Source organism: Tachypleus tridentatus, chromosome 13, assembly GCF_004210375.1.
Source record: "Tachypleus tridentatus isolate NWPU-2018 chromosome 13, ASM421037v1, whole genome shotgun sequence".
NCBI classification, from domain to species: domain Eukaryota; kingdom Metazoa; phylum Arthropoda; class Merostomata; order Xiphosura; family Limulidae; genus Tachypleus; species Tachypleus tridentatus.
The window spans coordinates 201,198,975-201,223,662 of NC_134837.1; the positions used below are offsets into that span (position 1 = coordinate 201,198,975).

The 24,688-nt window shown below is 35.3% G+C and overlaps 1 protein-coding gene across 4 annotated transcripts in view; it reads right to left on the reverse strand.

Moving 5' to 3' along the window:
• LOC143240847 (protein pangolin, isoforms A/H/I/S-like) overlaps nucleotides 1–24,688 on the reverse strand; it is an 81,152-nt gene that overhangs the window by 47,822 nt on the left and 8,642 nt on the right. The window contains exon 1 of one of the 4 annotated variants that reach the window (XM_076484016.1): nucleotides 3,124–3,290. The exons of the other annotated variants lie outside the window; for them this stretch is intronic. Within the exon in view, the coding sequence (XP_076340131.1) occupies nucleotides 3,124–3,147 (24 nt within the window). The 5' untranslated portion in view covers nucleotides 3,148–3,290. Of the gene's footprint in view, nucleotides 1–3,123; nucleotides 3,291–24,688 lie in introns of those variants that run through there. 4 annotated transcript variants of the gene reach the window in all.

A 24,688-nucleotide genomic window follows, 5' to 3' on the forward strand; every position in this document is an offset into this window, starting at 1 on the left:
TTTAGTGCATATAGATAGATAAGTAACATATCATATACTTCCTTACAGCAAGTTTAAAGTGGTTCACTTCTGCAATGAACAACATTATCTAGTTTCGTGGTAAAACCTAGACACTTTATTAACAGTACTTACAATATATCAGCCATATTATATCTGATATATCCAATTTCACGGTAAAACCTAGACACTTTATTAACAGTACTTAGAAGAGATGAGTGACAATACAGAAGATTGTGTTATATCTGTAATGTCCAGTGCCGAAGAGACGTTTCGCCCAACACCAGGTCTCATCAGACGTTATAAGACAAACATAGCTGTGGTCTGGACAATATTATCTACTTTGAATAATACCAACGGTTAGGGTGTGAACCACATTAAGTAAATGTATTGAAATAATTATCAATTTTTATTTAAGTTATTTATAAATTGTAGTTTTTAAAGGTGTGAATTAGAAATACACATTATTGGTCTATTTGTTTTATTCTTAACAACGATTATGAATTTATATATATTTTTTAATTACCTTCATTCTAATTCAGAATAACCAGCAAGCTTCAACGCGAGAAAGGCAGACACGTGGATAAAAACGGATACAGACGTAAGGAATCGGAGAAATCTGGAAAGATATCTCCCACGAATCAACGGTCGTTGCCATTCCTGAGAGATGCCAATATCTGAATACTCTGGACGGGTTTTCTGATAAAAACAGCATTCTTCAACAAGAATTCGATCCACACCACTGAACAACCTAAATTTATACCTTCTAAGTTCTTATACATTTCGGTTTTTTTTTCTTCAGCATCCAAAGAATTGAAATCGGTAACACGTACCATGCAACTGAAACACCTCAGATGGGGTCACACTTGGCTAGTCATCCGTTTCTAATTGTAGCAGAATATCAGTGATTATCTTAGTTTAAGTGCTGTGGTATTTCTATGAAATATCAAAACTGTCTTCATCATTTCAATATGCACTTTCTTTCAGCAGATATCTTTACAGCACTTCATAGCACCCGTAATATCATGTAACACTCATTAACAAACACGAAACATACAAAACAACACAGATAAAATACAGCATCACAGATCAAGCTCGGTGAAACACCAGGTGATATAAGTCATTATTAGTACACTGTGGTTGAATCACTAGGTGATATTAGTCACTATCAGTACACTGTGGTTAAATCACTAGGTGAATCTATTTTATGTACATTTTTGAAGTAACATTAGTGAATCTTCGTGATGACGAAAAAACGGTAGTAAAAGTTTTAATACCCATACCAGCCATCTTGAGATATAGTAGTGAATCTGTTGCAGCACATTATATTCAACTAATTTTAGCGGTATGTTTGCAGACTACAGAATCTTGGCGAGAGAGCAGTCTGTTTACAGACTACAGATTCCTGATAAGATAATCAAAAAGAATCTTGATAAGACAGTCGCCTGTTTGGACACTACAATAGAATCTTGATAAGACAGTCGCCTGTTTGGACACTACAATAGAATCTTGATAAGACAGTCGCCTGTTTGGACACTACTATAGAATCTTGATAAGACAGTCGCCTGTTTGGACACTACTATAGAATCTTGATAAGACAGTCGCCTGTTTGGACACTACTATAGAATCTTGATAAGATAGTCGCCTGTTTGGACACTACTATAGAATCTTGATAAGACAGTCGCCTGTTTGGACACTACTATAGAATCATGATAAGATAGTCGCCTGTTTGGACACTACTATAGAATCTTGATAAGATAGTCGCCTGTTTGGACACTACTATAGAACCTTGGCGAGACAGCAGTCTGTTTGGACACTACTATAGAACCTTGAAGAGTAAAAACATTGCTAATACAGACTGGGACAAAACAGATACAACCATCATTTAACACTACATTTGTTTGGTAGGTTGTTTTAGAGAAAAGTCACGTCTACCGCAGGGAATCAAAAACCCCGAATTTTAGCGTTTTAAGTCTGCAGGCTTACAGCTGTCCCACAGTATGAACCAATCACCCATATTAATACCGTCAAGTTTTTCTTAGGATACAATTTATTGTACCATATACCACAAGTTCAGCAACCATATATTTCTCCACAATGAATTCCCAACCACCTGACAATACAATGCTTCCACGGTCATATTATAACAAGAATAATACATCATGGTCATTCCTGAAAAACGATATTCTTATGATGAAATCTTTAAACCAGTTCGAACCAAAGAAGAAATTTAAAATAAGAAACCTTTTAACGTTTTCTATCGAAGCGGAAAAAAAAATCACACAGCAGAGAGTTTAAAGCAGCAAGGAGCTCTTCCCCTACCTCCATCTCAAAGCAAATCTAATCGAGAGAAACATCTTTATCAGCAAAGTGAGGATTACGGTACCAACAGTGAATCCTATAAACCAAAAACCATGTTATGAAAGTGGGCATGTTTTTTTTAATACTGTTAAAACGTATCAAACAAGAATCTGAAGCGAACGGTGCTTCAAAGCCAAAATCTTCCACTAAACCTCGAAATTAACGTGTGTCTTCATGAGAAAGATGGCTGAAAAACCTAGAATCATAGCATATAAACTAAGTCCACGTCTGCAAAGTCAATTGACACGGGCTTCAAAAGATTTTGTGTCTTTGACCTGTGGTCTCAATCTTGGTGTACATTGACAGAGGAGCGTCTACGGAAAGTTTAATATACGTGTCCGAGAGGACCTCACATCCCCTCTCAGAAGTTCACTACAATGTAGACTGCGTAGTGTCGAGCACTAGTACATAATCACGTCCATCTTCTTCAGGATTAAACTGAATCACAACCTAGAATATTGTTCTTATAAAGTGTTAACACTAATCCCCTTTTCCTACACACGGTCTTCCAACTATAGATAAAAAGTAAATAAATAAATATATAAGTGTCATTAGATAAGGTTCCAAAAATAAATAAAAACGTACAATTCCACGTCTGCTAATTAAAATAGAAGACAACATTAACACTACGCTATGTTTATACTCTCAAAAGAGATAAGCTTCTGATGGACATTTTACTTTTCATATTAGAAAAAGTTACGCATATGATGCATTTGTCAGAACTTATCATACGTAAAACATTTGTGTATTAAAAGTATATTGTACCGTTATGTATATGGTTATCTTCATCCTTGCTGTCCGTGGACAAGACTTGGCAAATTGTCTAAAATGTACACGTTGAAGTCATCACTTCCATTGTTGTTCACTGTCATTTCTGATTTCGCGTTTTCTCGACGTAATGTGATAAGTCAGTCCCTACAAGACCCCCTCAACTAAAAAAAAAAAAAAAAACGAACAGTTTAAAGCACGTGGATATCCGTTGCGAAAATCCAGTGTCAATGTCACTTCGTTAAACAAATTTCCGGCCCCTATTATCGTTCGCCATATTGTTTATTTCCTGTATGTTAAGAGTTAAAAGTCTGCTCTCAGACAGAGGCTAGGATAAATGTTTATCTAATTTTGTGAAGAACTTGTAATTCAGAATAAAGTGAGCAGACAGTTGTCTGACATCAAGTGAATAAATAACAACAATTACTCCTTACCCACGCCAGGGTAAGGTCGGAGGTTGCTTACGTAGTCTGACAAACGCACACATATCTTGTCACTGTCCCGTAACCATAACGACGAGAGTTTCAAAAGCTTAACACAAGTTACCACAAGAACGAGAGTTTACGAAGATTTCAGTCTTGCCTAGAGAGGTGTTGTTTTTGGCCTATAGCCAACTAACTAACCAAAAGTTTCGTAGCAAAAAGTCTGTATCTTGTTATAGTAAAACCCCTAAGCATTTCCTCATGTATTAGACTAAGCCTAAACTGTGATTCTAAAAATATATATAGGACATCTTGAGAACACGTAAACCTCTCAAGCTTTACTTGAGTCATGTTACACTTCTTTGATGAAGTCTTTATTTCACATGTTGATTTCTAGAAGTTAAGAGATCATGTAGTAAATTTGTGATTTGGTAATACTGTAATATTTCAATTGCTGATTTCTAACGTTCACGAATCTACGTAATAAACTGATTTGGTAACACTGACATTAATAATATGTATGAATACCTTCAAGAGAATGTTTGTTTTGGTTTTTGGAATTTCGCACAAAGCTATTCGAGGGCTATCTGTGCTAGCCGTCCCTAATTTAGCAGTGCAAGACTAGAGGGAAGGCAGCTAGTCATCACCACCCACCGCCAACTCTTGGGCTACTCTTTTACCAACGAATAGTGGGATTGACCGTCACATTATAACGCCCCCACGGCTGAAAGGGCGAGCATGTTTGGCGCGACCGGGATGCGAACCCGCGACCCTCACATTACATGTCGCACGCCTTAACACGCTTGGCCATGCCGGGCCTGCCTTCAAGAGAAATACGCCGTGAGCATCCGTGTAATTCAGTGATTGATTTAATGTTTTCACTGAGAATCACGCATGGTATGTTGTTCGATACAAGTACATCCTGACAGCAGATTACCAAATTTTACCGCCAAAACATCAGTGTTTAACGGGGAAGTGTACAATGTATAAGAGCAGTGTTGAGATACGGTATACACTATGAATCAAGCTGTAGATATATTAAAAACCAAGTATTATCGCAAAATTGATTTATATCATCTGTTCTAAGACCTTTCGAGTGAAAGGAACGAAGGATGTAGTACAACATGTTAACCATATTATATATATCCAGAGTCAAGAAAGCCTTTCGAGCAATACCAGAGGCCATCAAACCAATTGCGATAGAACGAAGTGTCTAGACTCTCTCTGTGTCATCACTTATACGAACAACTGTCATGGCGTCACGATAATGTTTAAATGACAACGTTGTATTTTACTAATTAACAAACCACATTAATATAATACGGATTAATAACAGCCTTGCACATGGAGGCTTCACATAAACTAAGGGATGTTCGTCTAAAACAACAACGGAAATCACAAAAATATAATTAACATCAACTTGTACTAAGTGTCATCATTATTTTTTTTTTTTTTTTTACATTTATAAAGTGCTCCGTTGTCGTATGTAGAAACACTCTGATGGTTACATTGGAACGCTATGCAAAACATCGTCTTAACGTAGTAACCATGGCTTAAGGATCAACACCGTATTGCCACATATCTTGACAGTGTTACATAAGATTGTTTTACCCTTACAAATAAGTCATTCTTTTTTTTTTTCTCCATTTAACGACTATCAGTCTATTATCTTTACTAAACAGATAATATGTAGAATACGATGTTACTAGCTGTGTAGAAACAGACTTCACTTTCTATCTTCAATACTTAATCCAGGATGCTATTTATTTACTTCGCTTTCAATATACCACCCACCCTATTGGGCCCAGCATGGCCAAGCGTGTTAAGGCGTGCAACTCGTAATTTGAGGATCGCATCCCCGTCGCACCAAACACGCTCGCCTTTTCAGCCGTGGGGGCGTTATAATGTGACAGTCAATCCCACTATTCGTTGGTAAAAGAGTAGCCCAAGAGTTGGCGGTGGGTGATGATGACTAGCTGCCTTCCCTCTAGTCTTACACTACTAAATAAGGGACGACTAGCACAGATAGCCCTCGAGTAGCTTTGCGCAAAATTAAAAAAACAAAACCACCCACCCAGAGTGGGACGTCTGTAGAATTACTGCGCTAGAATCCGGATTTAGATGCCCATGGCGGGCAGAGCACAAGTAGCCAATAGTGTAGTTTTTTTTCTTACCTTGAAACAAACAAGCTTTTAATTGACATATCTAGAACAAAAGAGAAACTAAATTAGCCGCTACTAACATGATAAAAAGCTTGGCGCGCACATGCACACATTTCTATACTTACACCTTAATAACTGTCCTTCGTTTTTTAATTCATGTATGTTTATTTTTAAATAAGCTACATGAAATTAATGATTCAGTTGAGTATGAAAAGATAAGAAATTATCTACAGAATCCGAGAACAAAGCCGAGAAACTTCTTATCAAAGTACAAAATATGTCGAACTCCTGTAAAATCTACAGAGGAAACCAGCCAGTAATCAGCACCCTACCACCCACACTAATGGATTAACTGTCACGTTTATAACGCACTCATGGCCTAAAATACGAGTAATATATTATGTTATTGCTTTGATTCGAACTCAACTGTAAAACTGTCTAAACTGTCCACTCCGAAATTAAAAGCTCTACACAAGGTCAACACGTGTCCTGAAACTTGACGTAAATAAAAACATTTTGTGATGGTTCAAACTAACGTTGTCCAGCACTGTAAAGGTTTGTGTAATAACCTACATCGTCCAACACTGTAGAGTTGGGGTAATAACCTACGTCGTCCAACACTGTAGAGTTGGGGTAATAACCTACGTCGTCCAACACTGTAGAGTTGGGGAAATAACCTACGTCGTCCAACACTGTAAAGTTGGGGTAATAACCTACGTCGCCCAACACTGTAAAGTTGGGGTAATAACCTACGTCGCCCAACACTGTAAAGTTGGGGTAATAACCTACGTCGCCCAACACTGCGTAATTTCTGTAAACATTTGGTGTAATATTCTCGTTGACAAAATATTTGTTATACATCCAACCGGTGCATTGTTTTACCTCTACGAACAAGGCAATAAAAAAAAAGTAAAAGAATGAACACCGTTGTTTTCAACGAACGCGTGGCTAGGAAAAAACCACGTGCATGGGCGGAGCTGGTGTAAGTGATGGCGCCTCCTGGCGACGCTAATGGTCGAGTCTGGAGCTGAAAACAAGCAAAACTGAGTCGTTTTTATTTAAAGTCTCCAAGTGAGATATACGAAAGATACTCGTATTAGTGAGACAGGGCTAACATGTTGTTTTAGAACATTGCCCCCATACAGAGCCACTACAGGGAAAACAAAAACTCGCGTACTTTTTTTTAAAATTCAGGATTAGAGAGGCAAGAAATTCCATGAACATTTTTTTTAACACTTAATGGAATAAAGACAAAGTAGACTGTAACAGGACGTGTCACCAAAACATTCATATCTAGAACCAAACGTCACAAATGGAAAATGTAAATAAGCAGAAAGTGTCACCTAAACATTTATATCTAGATCCAAAATGAAATTTGTACTTTTAAAGAATTAGCTTGGAACATGAAGTTATTTAACACGAAAGAAAGCCGAATACTTAGAGAGCATCACAGAACATACAACTTTAAACAATATCAACATTCCACATCCTAGATGGAAGAAAGACTAAATCATTTTAAATAAAAACTACCGAAAACATTTAGGCCTAACAGCTATCTTCTGAAATAACCTACATTTATGAATTTCATTCTTCGGGTCTCAACAATTAATACGAAACAACATGGTAGATGATTCTGTAATTTCGTATAATTATCTTACAACAGGCATGCCAATGACATTTATGAAAAAAAGAGGAAAAGGTATATAGCTTGGCGCCAGAGCGCATACAGCGCGCAGCAGCCATGCCTGACTAGGGAGTCCGGGGCATGCCCCAGAAATTTTAAAAAAATGGATGCTATTTGGTGTGATTTGGTGCAATCTGGGACAATTTCTTTATGTTTTTTGACATTGCAATGTTGGAAAAGTACACAATATATATCATATAAAATAACAAAAGAAAATTAAAAGACTAAATCAAACTAATAAAAACTATAACTTTCATTTACAGTTTTTAGCAGATTGATTTATTCTTTTAATTTGCATTCATTTTTAGAAGATATATCAAAATATCTAAAATTAACAATTAAAATAAAAAGTAAATAAATGAAATTTAAGATTGTTTATTTGCTATTTATTCAGTTAATTTTTTTCTAAATCAAAATATATTAGTAATATGAGTTAATAAAGCCAAAATAACTCAGTAAATATTTCAAATACAAATCATTTCATTATTATCCTTTTTGTCATCAATAACATCATCATCATCAACTACTGGTATGCTGCCAATTAAATGTTTTACAGTCATTGCCAATAACTACTTCTCTGCTGCATATATTCCATACAATTTTCAAATCACATAAAATTACTCTTTTGACTAATCATGACTACCTACAGTTCAAATTGTTCATCTATGCAACCTTGTCATTATAATACTGGTACCTTAATGTCAGTGAATTTTCCATTCTTTCACAAATTAACAATACAAACTAAAACAGCATATGAAGGAAAGCTATGACATTGCTTAAAAATTCAACTACTGATATGGTTCAATATTAAACTACTGATATCAGTGATATGCCTCAGAAATTAAATTTTGTACAGTCACTGACATCAACAACTACTGCTCTGCTGCATGTATTCCATTAAAATTTCAAATTACTTAAAATTACTCTACATGACTACCTACAGTAAAACTTGTTCTTCTATACAATCTTGTCAGTAAATTACTGGTACCTCAATATCAGTATATTTTTCATTCTTTCACAATACAAACTGAAACAGCAAATCAAGGAAAGCTTTGACATTGCTTCAACATAAAATTAATGATATGCTTTAAAATAAACCACTGGCACTGTATGCTGCAGATAATAATAAAATGTCTTTCAGTCACTGATATCAACTTCTGCTCTGCTGCATAAATTACAGTCAAATTTCAAATCACTTAATTTCCTTTAATCAATCTTGGCTACTTTCCTCTTTTCGAGACAAGGGTTTCCAGTGCTCTCTTCGAGCTTTTTTCTCTCCTTCTCTGAATGGGCAGCTCTCTGTGCCTCTGCGGCTTTCTGGACTTTTTCTTTAGCCAAGGTGGCTGGGCCAGATTTCACAGAACCATAGGCCTCAAGCCTTTCTGCCCTTTTCTTCTGATTCTCCCTCAGCTTTGAGGTACACTTTGAAGCTGCTGATCTAATGTCCTTACACATTCTCTTGTCTACAGGATCAAAATGAACATCTTTCCTTTTAAACATTTCAATCGCTGTTGTTTCTTTGGAGCGTAGAGAATATTTTATCGTCTGGTATGCACACGATACCAGACCACGAGACCTGCAACGAGACGAAACGAGACTGCCTCCAAGATGGCGGTCAGATTTATTTTTTTTTCTGCAATAAACATTGAAAAAATACGATTTCTCCTCAAAAACCACCTACTCGGCCCCCAAATCGCTCATATTTTCTCTTCGAATTTACACGAATCTCGTGGGTGATCGTTGGCCGTTTGAAAACCGCGGAAATCCGCGTTTCAGCGGAAAAATGGCACGCATGTTACAAGTTTCAAATCAACCCCAATCCGGTGAAAACACACAAATTAACCAACTTCTACGAATATAAAAATACCTCAGAATTCCCTATACTGTTAAAATAAGCGTGTTGGTTAACTAGACACCCTAGATTATTAACAAACAAAACCAACACACGTAAATCAACCAACTCCTACCAACAATATAAAAATACCTCAGGAGTCTTCACACTGTCAAACCATTTGACAGTATTGGTTAACCAGACACCTAGACTGTTAACATAATGCCTTTTCTTTCTCATTTAGCAACCCATGAAAGTTATCAAACCAACAGATCATAAAACTGTATTTGAACAAAACTTAACTGATAGATGTTCATTAATAATTTTGAATTTCGTGTACTACATAACAGTCGGAACAGGTGTCGCCATCATTAATGGTGGTCATTGACAAGTTCAATGTTCTGTCAGTAAATTTCCAAGTACTGCCTACTCTGTTCAAAAAGTAACAAAGTTGAGAATAACTTGTTATTTGTCCTTCAGGGATCAACTAATGCCAAATGATGACGCTGGATAAACAAAGTTCAAATGTAATGATATTTAAAATAGCGTCACATACTGTTATATCAAACAATATAAACTCGAGTTATGGGGCTTGTATTTCTATGCATAATGAATGAATATTAAAATTTCATAAAAAAGTTTTCAGATGACTTTAAACGGTTTAATTCAGCTCCAAATTCTCTAATCCGACAAACGGGATTCAAGTTCTTTTAAATGTAAACACTACACGGTTATGTCTATATATATAAATTATATAGTCTTGTTTCATATAGTACAAATTTACTTTTCATATTTTCTGTATCAGCCCGAGTTAGGAAACGGATAAACGCCAGTTGTCACCAATGTCTTTACTTTCTAAAGGAAGAAAGAACAATTGATCAGTACATATTATATAATCACTAGACTACATGTTTTGAGGTTTGCAGACCGTAGCTCTGATAAAAAGTGTAGTAGATGAACTGAACAGTTATATGGACTAAAGTTTCATTTCCAATGTATTTATTTAGTCCTCTGTTCTCTGGTTTAATTTAATTGTTAACATCCATACCAGCTGCTCCGAGATACATTTTTACTTCAAGTAAGTTTCTCTTCATCGAGAATTACTTACTCCCGATTATCAACGAATAAGTAGAAACAATAAAGTATTTGTATTTTTACTGACATGAGACAAAACCAGACTCGCTACTATTATCACAGAAATGTCAGCAACTCTAAGTGTTACTTAAACTGTTGTTGAAGAAATATTTACAACTCAATGTGACGTTACAAAGTTAGCGTTTTGAGCAAAGAAAACATGCCATGATAGCCACTCATTTTGAAAAATGATAGACTGTAATTTTATAGTAGGTCATTGAATCGTTATTTGACATCTAACTGTTGGTGATTTAGTCTACCGAATTATTTATTTGGTTAAACTTCATTACACCGATTTTTAAATAAAATAAAGAAATTTACAGCTAAGAAAATAAATACAACCATGTGGCCACGTGTAACATTATTTTATAACGACGACAAACAGTTACTGAAGTTCATATAGGTAGAGATATTGTTTATTACATAAACACACCGGAAGATGTGTGACACGTCTTAGGACTATTATAGTCACGTGACTGCCTGCACCAACCACACGGTGTGAAAATTAAATTTTGTGTCTGTAAGTGTAACACACTTTTCTTTATTATGTTAACAACAGGAGAAAAGCACAAGTTAACCTACCAAACTAAAAGTGGTGCTCATCTGATACGGTGCTTACAAGAACTTTCTGACGTTCACCCAAGCGTATAATTCACGGAGGTATGTTCTTTGACACAGGGTCACCTCACAATAAGCGACCTTCGTCTGAATACTTTATCGGCTATGCCCTCTTCAAACTTCGCGTTTGTACCATTTGAAAACGATTAGTTTTCGTTCCAGCCCGGTTGACCAACAGCTTACTGTTCATACATAATTTATAAGTGGGGATAAAATGCTGCCAACAGAAGGCGCTCCACAATCAAAATATGAACAATCTAGAAGAGCACCGACCTGTCTCTCGTGCTCACGCTCTCCTATTGTTGTTTGATTCTTCAGCTGGGTGAGGTTAACCTCACGCTAACCAGATTACACGGCTGTTTGCTTATGAAATGTTTTCATGTCAAATGAGACGATGATTTATAGATTTATCACACAGTAGAACACCACAAACGCCTGATGGTACGGTAGTTTAGCGCTAGAGGTCAAATGCCCTAAAATGTTATGGTATTAAATGAAATCAATTTGTATCGTTGTTGTTTTTACTTAAATGCGAACTTCTGGAGAAAATACAATAAATATGAGTGTTAGTTCTCATGTTAACACAATTATTGTGAAGCATATTAATGGTACAACGTAATTTACTTAGCTTATTTCCGAAATAGAGCAAATTAACAAGGGGGGCAGGGTACCGTTTGGCCGAGCCTCATATTTAGATTCTTTTGTTGCATTTGTTAAGTTTCGTGACTCGTTTTTATGTGCCTCCCAGTCACACACACTCTCAGCTTAGAGCTACATTATATATACTAATTATTTATGTTCTACTTTTCTTATTAGCTAATGATAGTTTTATGTGTGAACATTTTTTAATTTCCATTACAGCTAGGGATCTCACACTAGTACTCGCTCTATGGTAAGCCTCTGTATTACCGAATATCGCGATAGTGAACATGTTTAAATGTTATGAAAATACAAAAACTATATGTTGAAACACATTACATCCTATAACCCTGAGGTCATAAATAAAATGTACGATTTATTCCCATTTCATCTTCTGCAATATAAACATATACAATATAAATGTTTTATATTCTTTTCTACATAACTAGTATCCCACTTTACTGTAAGTGAACAAACCTTTAACCAGTTGACTGCTAAGTATTTCAGCTGCTACAATACAACTCTAATGCTTATTCATTTTGTAACTTTTTTTCGTGACGACATTTTGGATCGAAAGTGAAACAATTTGCAAGTAGCTCAAATGCGTGTATGGTGCTGATATCTAGCGTTGAAGTTAGGTATTATTGAGAACGAATTAACTCGTCCGTGGCACTGTGTTACCGATCGGCTTGGACGAATTATTTCGTCTACAGCACTGAACAGGTTAAAGAACTATTATACTTTATTGATACCTAACTGTTTTTATGTGATGTATTGTTAGTATAAATGTGAATGTTTATATAAAAACATGGATATAAAGTCTATTACATCGTAGTGTAAACAGTATAAATACAAAAATATTTTGTTTCTAAAACTTTGTCAAAGTGGTTTGTGTATCTAAACCTTACTCTATATAGTTGACAACCTGATGACTGTATTTGTTCAGCTATATTTGCAGTTAATCTATTGCCAATGGAAGTAGACCAACTGGGACATTATCAAATACACAACAGACAATCCAGGAAACTTTAAGCAATCTAAACCAGAGTACTGAGGTTAAAGGTACCTTGGTACGCGAGGCAAAAACTAGTAGCCGCTTGTTATTAAAAAAAAAAATACCATATGTGGTGGCACAGAGAACAGTATAGAACATCCGATTTAATGTTACTAAACCACAGGTGAAATATGTTATTTCATTTAATGCGACTGTCTCTAGTAATTCCTATGGACTTAGAGAACGTACCAGTAATTCGAAAAACGCATCAAACCAAAATTAATGTTGATAGATATATTTGAAAGTTCATCAAACGCCCTGCTACGAAACAGACCATGTCTAATATCTTCCTGGTGTTACAAATCAAAACGTTGCTCGAAGCTGACTCCATTTCCAAGTAACAAGAGTGTTAATGTTAGAGTTGTATAAATAACTAAGTATGGTTCTGATCTTGAACGTAATAAATAAATATTCAAACCACGAACAGGTTCGACATATCGTATAATTCTATTTATATTTTTGACTTCGGTAGGTTGGTAGCGCTTTTGCAGTTTTATATAAACTGCAAAATTATAATAGCTCAGCATACACAGTATATAGATTATTCTAATATGATCTTCAAAATAGCAGGGACTGCTTGTTTATTTTAAATAGAAAACTACACAATGCTACGCCCAAAACGGGTATCGAAAACCGGTTTTTAGCGTTAAAAACTTTCAAATTTACCGATAGGCCTAGGAAGATTCCACGAAATCAGAACTACTCATTTCCATGCTGATTTTGTAAGAAATCTTCGCTCCCTTTAACAGGTAACTGATTAGACTACTCGATCCTAGATGTATAGAGATAACCAGACAGAAAATTCACTCAGTCGTTTATATATTATACTTGTACACGAACTCAAAAGGCCAGTGTTTTCAGTTCGTGTTGGTAAGACAAGTATGATGAGCAACTCTGTCCGACGTCTTCAAGCTCATACGACTGAAAATAAAAATCTCAGTTACGGAAAACAAACAAGTTTACTTATTCGTTACAGATTTAAAGCACTATAAGTTATTTATAATTTAGAAGCAGTAGAACTTGCGTCTACGAAAAAGAAAAACGTTTAATGTTAGAGCAGGGCAAAGCACCCAACTAGAGGCAGCGCCGAGAGGTGAAGGTAAATGGGGGAAGACTGATTTATTAACCTAATTAATTAAGTCGAGATAATTAATTATTAATTAGTTGTCTTTAATCTTTCATGCGGAATATACATTAGAGTTTTATCACAGTGCCTATCGCTCAGTAACTGCAACACTAGAGCTTATTACCTTCTTCAGTTTTCGGTTGAAATGTTTTCAGCAGTCGATATATTAGGATATCAGAACAACATTCAGTACAGTCAGATGAGGGCAAATGTGTGGCTTCACCAATATCTGGAACAGACCATACAAACTAAGGTGTTGACAAGTCAAACAACACTGGTACAAACTAAGGTGGTGACTGTAACTAGTGTGCTCACCACGGTAATGAAACCCGGTTTTTAGCGTTAAGTCCTCAGACATATCTTTGTGCCACTGGCTGGGGAGCAGCTGGTATCCACGTATATCAGTTTAAGGTATTCCAGTTTAGCGAATAAAAACAGAATTACGTGTAGAAATGGATGCTTAAGATACACCATTTTTCCTTGTACAACTAATATCCAGGTTTTGTTAAGATTGACATTTATCGTGACATAACGTTTAAAATATTTTAACTACGACACGCACATTAATTTATCAGCCCCGTTGGTATAAAGTAGGATGTAGAGAAATTTCAACAAGATTTAAACAAATTAACACTTGAATAAAGTCCTGTCAAAAAAAAAAAAAAGGATGACTTTTGATCAGTATGCTGGAGTTGTTTTGAAACACACCTAAACGCAAGTGTTTCGAGGAAATGGTCAGTAAGATTCGGGTTTACTCCTATTTTACGTTACGTTTCTGTCCTAACGAGGTGGTTTAGTCATTTCTTGAAACTATGTAGATTTATCAAGATATAACAAATTGGAATGCCGGAGTTAGTAACCGGTCGGATGGCATTCCTGTCGTGAGAAGTGACGTTCATTGTATGAACGACTTATCACTTAGCAACGTTTGGCATAATCAAATTTATTTAACAGTCTGAATTCTCTGGCGTGTTCCGACATTAGCTCACCATAATTATACCGATCTTTTCAATCTGAGTTCATTCAATCTGATTTTAGATACTCCACCTAGAAGTGTTCAGAGCCCCACGCCCTCTGGCGTCATTACTCTGTTATCAACAGTGTCATTATTCATGATGAAACGTTTCCACAGAGATTTCCTCTGTTAGTATCGTAACAGAAAACGATGTGATTGCGAAGACGCAGAGACCTGCCCTTCTAGAGTCAGGAGAAATAAATTTTCAATTGAAAGGTACTTTCAAATCAACGTCATTTGATGAGCTTATGTATCACTGGTGAATGGAACCCATAAATTAGAACTTTATTCCTCAAACGCTAATGTGTAGGCCTAACAACTATATAAAGTTCCCGTGAGACAAAGAATGATAATTTTTCCCAAGGTACAATTTTCTCGAATTATTAAACTGGGAGTCTCTCAATTTAACACGTGCTATTTGACATTTCCAGTGGCCAGCGAGTAACTTTCTTCATTCATCACACTCGTAAAGTCTCTAATGTCTTTAGCTGTTTGTAAAATTACAACCATAGAATATTAAGGTGTTTATCTCACTAAGATAACTAGCTCAGTTAATACGACTGGTAACCAACCTCGAAATATGCTTTATTAACATAATTATCTAAACAAATTAAGCCTAGACTAGCGTGGTGTTTCAAGTTAAATCAAGCATTCCTTAATCAAACTAGTATTACACGTAGCAATACACGAGCGTGCGACAAATAGACATCAACTGTCTTCGCTTCCACCGGAAAGGGCGGAGAGTCTAACTTGGTTGCTTGTTGATAGGATGTGAAGGGTGACAGTCGTTCCATATAGACGTTGGGTGGACTGATTAACCTTCACTCACGGAGGCCAGGCATACTTGCCTTCGGATAGTTAATGTATTGTTTAGACCAAGTAAGAAACAAGTACTTTATTTTAGTTAGGCGTTACTCCTGGTTTAATGAAAAGAAAGACACCTCCAGATGTTCCAATACCAGTTAATACTAGAGTACACAAATCAATTTAACGAAACTACATGAAATATGCGGTTCCACAAATATTGTGTAAACGAATCATACCAGAGCTGGTGACACCGTAAATATAATTCACGATGACGATAAAGGTTAACCTGAAGATGGCATAAGAAGGTTGAAAGATTGTTCTGTATTTTAATTAAATATTTCAATACCCATACCAGCCGCCTTTAGAATACGTAATATAATGAAAGCACACTTGTTGAGAAAACGTTGGACTCGGTCAAACTTATCTTCTACTGAATCCCTTGTCCACAATTTCTTCTATTTTTTAAGGAAAGCAGTCATATATAACTGATACAATAAAACTCGTAATATATTAACGACTGTAAGTTATTGAATCGATAATATGCCAAAAACATTGGTGGTAAGACGATGTTTTGACATCTATGTTCACTATGTTATCAGACTAATGAAACATCAGTATATATCGTATATATACAAGTTAACCACGAAGGTTGTCAATTTATATATATATATTGATTTTCAAGTGTTAACTGTCTACTGTGCTTTTAAAACAAGCATTAAAAAGATTTCAATAAGATGTCACTGCTTACAGATAGAACTAATAATACATAAGAAACCTTTATAATCAATAATAAACGGTTTTACTACCAGACAGTTTGTAACAGTGAATTTCACCTCCATGTTAACTTGGTAAAGTGCGTGTTCACGCATACTGTTAGAACTGGTTAAATTAGGTGTACTGTTATAAGAACTGGTTAAATTAGGTATACTGTTATATGAACTGGTTAAATTAGGTATACTGTTAGAAGAACTGACTCAGATTTTAAACTGGTTCTATTTTTTTTCGATAAAACCTGATTATACACAGCCCAGGTAATGAATCAAAGTTCTCGAGTATAAAGTTACGTCGTGGTTATGAATAGCCCATAACGTCAATGTTAATATTTAGCTGGGAAACAGTCATTTATCCCCAACACAATTACTGTCACATATTTGTATAGATATCTCTCACAAAATAACTATTTTACAGGCATCTACCACGAAACTTCTTGCTTTTGGTCGTGACCTTGTGTATAATTCCCTTGACAACCATCAGCAGTCAGTAGTTTTGATAGCATCATTCTTTATTAACAAACCTGTTCAGGGTAATATCAAACTAATGGGAGGATATGGAAAAGGGTTATAGGGAAATGTGGGAGAAAAGTACTTGTAACTGGAGGATTAAGATAAAATAGGGACAATTTATATTCCTTGTTATTAGATTCTTAAATATATTTCAATAATTTAAGCTACTTTCGAACACTGACTGATGCACCATACTATCGCAAGGGCTTTAGTTAATATCAGTACCGCAAGATTGACATTGTGACACCCCTGTTTTTTTAGTTTTATATTTAAAATACTTATCCTAACTGCATAAAATCTGGTACAAACTTTCTACATAATATCTATTTTGTGTTTTTAAAATAATAATGACTTGTAATACATTAGGTTTTGAATTTTCGGGAATTCTTGTGAAACGCCTTTCCTTTCTTATGCTTTCTTTCATCTTAGTTTTTGTGTGCCTAAAATGTTATAAATGTATTCAGCAATTTTGTATTGGTAATGTGTAGCGGACTTAATATATTTAACAGTTTAGTATATATTTAGAAATTCTTATAACTTATATCGTTAAATATGTATTGTGAAAGTCCCGCCTGTTCTCTAAATTTGTAAAATCTCAAGCGAAAGAGTCAACAATGTACAACGTGTGTTTGTAAAATACTAGTGATTGCTTGTAATGTTGCCAACTCAATTTTCGAGAGCCTCGCCTTAAAGTTAATTAAAGATAACCAACGCAACGCGAAGAGCAGTTTTATATTGTTGGTTTGCTACATTTGGTATACTATAAACCTAGGAAGCTATAATTGTAATTAGCGTTTATTAATCGGGAAATTGCATATACTTAACCAGGAACGTTTATAAATTTCGATCATTACAAACAGTTTAACTTCACTGAATTAAACTTCAGTCATTAATATTTCTACGAGGACATTACGTATCTTTGTCAAAAACCCACTTGTGAACAGCGAGAGATAGGTCACGCGTTAAGTGAACTGTAGCTATACCAACATAAGAATTAATTTGTTCGTCGTGAACCGTTATTAAAATATTCAGTTCCAGACCAGATAGAAGACTCAGTATTCTTTGTAAGTTTGTACAACTTTTCTATGTAAGCCATTATTTGTAATAACCGTAACTATAAATTGTATTGTTGTTTATACATTAAAATATATTTGTGTTAAGAACTGTATCAACCTTGTTGATAAATATCATAAATACGATACATATCGACATTCAATTAACTTCTAAATTTCAAGCTATTTAAGATCGTAATAAGCAACGTGCATAACATAATAAATCGGAGACTCGTTGAGATAAATTATGATAAGTAACAAATGTTATTTATTCGCTCAAATGGATCTAACAATAGACAAAACTTGGGGGATTGACTTATATGTCTTGAAATCCTTCAAATCGACGCTAGAATCGTTTTAGTTTAATTATATCCTGTGAAGGACGCTACAACAGCTACAGAACAAGTAAACTTCTAGCTGCAAACCAATAATTAATAGTTACAGAATATTCTCTCTTTCGTACGATGACCGGATTTCACAGAATTAGTACTGTCCAAAAACCATTCCATTCAGATGTTTTAGGTTTTACAAATCCGATACAGGAATAAAAGGGTTTTTCAAGCTGACCGGATGGACATACGAAGGAAAACCAAATGTACTTAAAGCATGTAGCTCCTATGTTACTTGAGCTATTAATTATTTCAACTTGTGGAAAATAATAACCGAAATACTTAGGCACATGCACACAAAGAAAAACGGATCAAATGTTACATTAATCCGTTCCTAACTTTGATATTACTATTTACCAACACACGTCTACACTAGTTCAGAGAGAGGAGGGTTCTATCTATAGTTGACATACCAACAAGGTTGATTGATAGTCTGACATCTAACCTTGCAGAGAACACTGATAACCTCACCAAATAAAACTACATGGATCTACGTCTTACAAACGTTGAAGAAAACCATTAAAGTTACGATATGGAATAGAAATGATTAAAAAATACTGGCTTTATTTTCTCCTTCTACAGGTTATCAAGACAGCCTCAGTTTAGTCCAATCACCACCCAGACAGAACGATCGTTTATATCAGTCTCTAGACTTATATTTTCTGTAATAAACAGAGAAGTTTCCAATATGATGTTAACATTCCAATGGGCAACAGAGTTGTGAATAAAAATATCAAATCAATGAATCTCATGTGGAATTATAAAGATATTATAAGTAAATTAAACAATTAACTACACTAATTACAGAACACTATGTCAAAAAAGAACAGATACGAGAATACCCGACACCCGAGAGTCGAGGTTCGTACGTACACACCCGATGGCACCAGCCAAGGGTTCACGCCCTGAATAAACGGCGTTTTAATTGTCAGTTGCTGGAGGCTAAGTGGACAGTCGGACAGAGGATGGAAGTATTAGAGATAACGACTTATGTCTCCTCCCTACCCAGGGCATAATGACGTTAGAAAAACAGTTAGCAGTTTGAACGTCTCTTAAAATACGTTGTATGTGTTAGGCGAGGCTTTTATCAGACGTAGATCAAAACAAAATGAAACCGCTATAAAAATTGGGCGTTATTCTGGAAAATGTTCGGTATTAAAATGACCAATTACTGGCCACTAACATTTAAATATGTGAACGTACACAATAAATATACATAGGATCAGTTTGATTTGTTTTAGTTATCAAACTGTCAAGATTCAAGTTTGATATAACAATAATGATGATAACACAGCCCTCTATAGTCATAGTCACAAACTATCTGGAATCATAGCAATAGATAAACGATTGTAAACAAAATCGCAATTATTTTAATCACTTTAATTTTGAACATCATTTCAAAAATCTTTTACCATTCTTCAGTTGGCCCGCCATTAAAATCTCAATAATATTATATTTATTGCTATATTATATACAACTAATTATAGACACAAACGAAATTACAAGGATATATCTTATTCGTTATTTACACGCTTCTTGTTTAACCATTTTATCAAATGTTTCAGAGCCCTCAAATGTGTATGTATATTGTTGTTATAGTTACTGGCTTTACCTTTTCGCGCAAATCTACGCAAGGTTTACCAGCGCATAGCCGCGCCTAGTTTTGAACAGAAAGACTAGAATTCAAATTGATTTGTTTTGAACTAACTTCACGGAAAGCTACACGAGAGCTATCTGCCCTAGCCATCCCTAATTTAGCTGTCGGTGCGACGGGGAATAGAAAAAGGTCAGTTGGCCAACTGCACCCACAACTAACTCTTGTCTAGCCGAAAAGTGGGATTTTACTATAACTCTTATAACGCAATCAGGGCTCCATAAAGTGAGGAATGCGATTTGATATACTCATGTAGCCTTGGATTCACAGTCCAGGTACACTAATCACCGAGCTACACCTGATCCAAGGGATTATGAAGAACGAGCATAACTTGGCGTTTTTTTAACTCACTATATCAACAAGTCTTAACGCGGGTGCTATGAAAGTGTTCTTTTAATAATAGGGGTCACACGAATGTTTCACTTCATTTCTTTTAAGGCTACAAAAACAAATCTGAGCGAACCCATGGTGGGATGTGCTGTAGCATGATTTATATAACTTACATTTCAATATGTATCCAGGTGAAAAAACCAAAAACCTTAAAACGATTTCTCCTGCAACGTTTGTTTTAGTTTCTTTCTACTCTCAACTATTAAATCACAGATAATATTTTCTTCCTGAATTTTACAATTTGTAAGGTTAACACAGTAACATTTATATGTATATGAAAATGACAACTCGTGACAATCCGACTTATATCACAGAACCTTGTCCTTCCACGTCAAGTTCAATTTTATGACAACCCTAGGACTCGTGTAAACTTTACCTAGACTTGACCTTATGGTGGACTTACCCAACAGCAACAAGTGAGATTCGCTTGTTTTTTTTGTTTGTGGGTGTGTGTGTTTGTTAAGAAGAAAAAGTGACACCACTCTATCTAGAACAACGGAAAATTAATGGGATTACAGATTGGTGGTCGAGACCGATTTGTTTGGGTCGGAAACCAAATCACGCTACTTCACGGAACAGTAGTATAGCAAAACGAACGTTGTTATTGACGTTCGTTATATGAGTATAGGCCTATTTACTCCAATTTTATCCAACCTAAATAATTAAAAAATTTAGCTGCTCTGAAATAATATATCAAGTCGTAATTTCACTCTGTGCCACAAGACACACTATACTAATGTAACCAATTTTCTTAAACCTGTAATTTAAAATTAAAATGTTAAAACCATACGTTTTGTTGAGTGGGGATTTTAAAACACACAAAAATGTAGGAACTGACTACAGAAGTACGTGCGCTGACAGATCAATAAACAAAAGAAACGTCCTATTCACGACGAGTTTCGCTACAACACACACACAGTATATATTTTTGTTCATTTGAGTTCAACATGAAACTTTACCCCTAAATTTGTATTGTTGAATGTGTCATAGATGAAATAATAACGTAATTAGTGAACCAGAAGGGCATTCACTATATAGTACCTTTGAAACAGGTATTTATTGCTCGTGTAGAGTTTCATATACGAAACAGGTGTTGCAGAGATCACGTGAAACCTAATATAACGCACGCTAACATTTTCATGACTATAATAATGCGATTTAGATATTTAAAAAAGAAAAACAAAACAGTTTTTCATCAACCGTTTCCTGAAGATTAGGCTTTTATCAACTAAATTTAGCTGAGGTCCGGGCGTGGATGGGGAAAGGCATATAAGCCACACACATTATTTACCTTTATATAACCATAGTTCTTGTCCCGATACTGAACGCGTTTTGTAGTTAGTTTCTGTTTTTTGATTATTACAACTGAACATATTTATAAATGAAATCACACGTACATGTAGATATACGGACAAAATTAAACAGTATTACACTCACCAAAATAAGAGCCCTTACCGACCTTACCGATAGTCTTATGGGGTCCGTGGTTTGCCTCCGCCCGTACGCGCCTCTAATTAAGGACCACGGTATCTGGCTACAAACTAATTAGTTAGGTTTCTCCTAAGCCTCATCAGTAGGAATACAAACGTTGACTTGTGACAATAAGAGATGAAAATAATCCAGACGTTGAAAAGTTCAAGTCCTACCTTTAGAAGGCTTAACGTTCCAGATTCGTGGTAGAGGAGTTTTTGTTTGTTTTAGTGAGTAGTAAAGTCTAACGTTTTTTTTTTAAATCAACTGCTACTTCCACCAGATGTTCTATGGTTTAGGGGATTACGTCATTCCCTAGATAAACATTCGACTAGAGAGTTAACTTATCTACACATCGTCGTAATTATATGGTAGTCAAGGAAAATAATAAAAACTAACCCAGACTTCTACGACGACTATAAAACACAGTCAGTCTTTTTTCGAAGTATTACTTAACTTTAACCTGTACAGGCAATCTTTTCTCTCTTAACATTTCGCGGAAATTCCATAATCCAGTATTTATTTTCTTTACAATTTTCTCTCAGTTCTTAAATGATTGAACTGCAATACCGCCACTCTATTCCTATAATTTCCTTTGTCAGAATTTGACTTTTTTTAAATTAAATAAGTAAGTCTAAAAAATAAAACTGTCGTCACATATAGTAAAGTATATGTACATATGGTAGCAAAGGCTATCTATCGTCGTCCCTAATTTTGAACTACTGAACAGAAGGACAAATTCCTACCGCCTTCGTTAAGGAAATGAATATCACCTTTACAACGCATCCCCGGCTTAAAGTGCGTGAAATATTTTATGGCAACGTACGGATTTGAACCCTGTTCGCTAGCTCCGAAATCCAACGTTCAATATCACGAGTCCACAACGAAATAGGTTTTCTTATTCAAAACTGGACTATTTTGCATATCACAAGGGCAAAAAATAAATACAATGTAACGATGTCTACTTCAACTAATAATATACAAATACAGCACAGAAATTGTAGCAATAAAACCCACCTTCAGGGAGTAGATAGAACTACCAAACCAAATCGGATATGAATTTAATGCCACCAGGGTGTGAATGAAGAGAAAAAGGTACACATGAGAACCAAAAGTGTTAACTGCTAGGATAGTTACCAACGTTTACAGCGTTATGATATTGTGGTAAAGAACCATGTTTTTAATTCAGACGTGGCTATGAATTACTTTAAAACCGGAGACTTAATTTTTTCTGCACTAACGACCTAATGTGACAAAGACCTGATTCCTTATATCGGTGTTCGAAACAAATAGAAATGTCAACCTAGCCAAAATAAAACACCTGAATATAAAAATTATAAAACGTCGTCAATTGGGCATTTTCTCGACGTACAGTTGCACAAACTGTCAAATAGCATAAAACACAACTTCTTTGTTAACCCTACTTTTTTCTAAAATTAGCTGAGGAGCTTACGGGTGCATAATCTTGTTGGGATAAACATGGGAGTCAAAACAACAACAACAAAGATAAATACAGTTGGTATAGCAATTAATCTCATTAATTATCGTCACGTTTACCTCTATTTTATATACAAAATGAGTGAAACAGTCCAAGTTGTGTGAAGCAAAGTCACAAAATTACACAATATGACGTAAGGTGTATTTTAAACCCCCCACCAGCTGAGGGCAGTTATTTAAGGATAAGGCACAAAGATAAACACGTGGTGTTTCCGGCTTCAAATATCAAAAACAAAGAACGCATCTAAATAACAGATGTTTTAAACGTTGCTATTACTGAATTTCTACATTGGACTTGTAATGAAAATCTGAGTACAACCTCACCATGTACCTCCACACCATCAGCTACATTGTTAACTACCTAGTATGTGTACACTTCTCCAAATCATCATAGTAATAAAGATTCTCACAAGAAACACAGCGACACCTACAAAAAACGAAAGTTTCAACATAATTCTATTATATCTGAAACTCATACAGTGCTGGAGTACACAGCCGGTGCACGAACTATTAATAAAGAACTAAACTTATCCGTAAGCACAAGTTTAACATTCAAAATGTTAAGAATCGAATGCTCAATTATAAAAAGTAACTATTATATCAACTATTATTTGCCACTAAGACCGGTTCCTAATATCAATAAGGTTGTATGGAAAAATCATACAAACGCTATAACAGTATTCTGTGATATTCATACCGAAGATACAGAATTTATGTATGACTTGTTCTAACAATAATGATTCTGTAGTGTAAAGTTGACTAAAGTACCAACAACGTGTTCTAACAACAACCATGGTTGTGTAATGTAAAGTTGACCAAGGTACCGACAACGTCTTCTGACAACCATGGTACTGTAGTGTAAAGTTAAATAAAGTATCGCGAACGTCTTCTGACAACCATGGTTCTGTAGTGTAAAGTGAACTAAAGTATCGATAACGTCTTCTGACAACCATGGTCTGTAGTGTAAAGGGAACTAAAGTATCGATAACGTCTTCTGACAACCATGGTTCTGTAGTGTAAAGGGAACTAAAGTATCGATAACGTCTTCTGACAACCATGGTTCTGTAGTGTAAAGGGAACTAAAGTATCGATAACGTCTTCTGACAACCATGGTTCTGTAGTGTTGACCAAAGTAGATTATATCGTAAAAAAGATTTCCCATCAGGTCTTTATTTCAGTGCATCACGATAGAACGATATAATCTGTTCAACTGACATCGAACATATGATAAAAAATAAGTTATATTTATCCGGGACTTTACCTCTTCCTTCTATATTTATCCTGGACTTTACCTCTACCCTTTATATTTATCCTGGACTTTACCTCTTCCCTCCA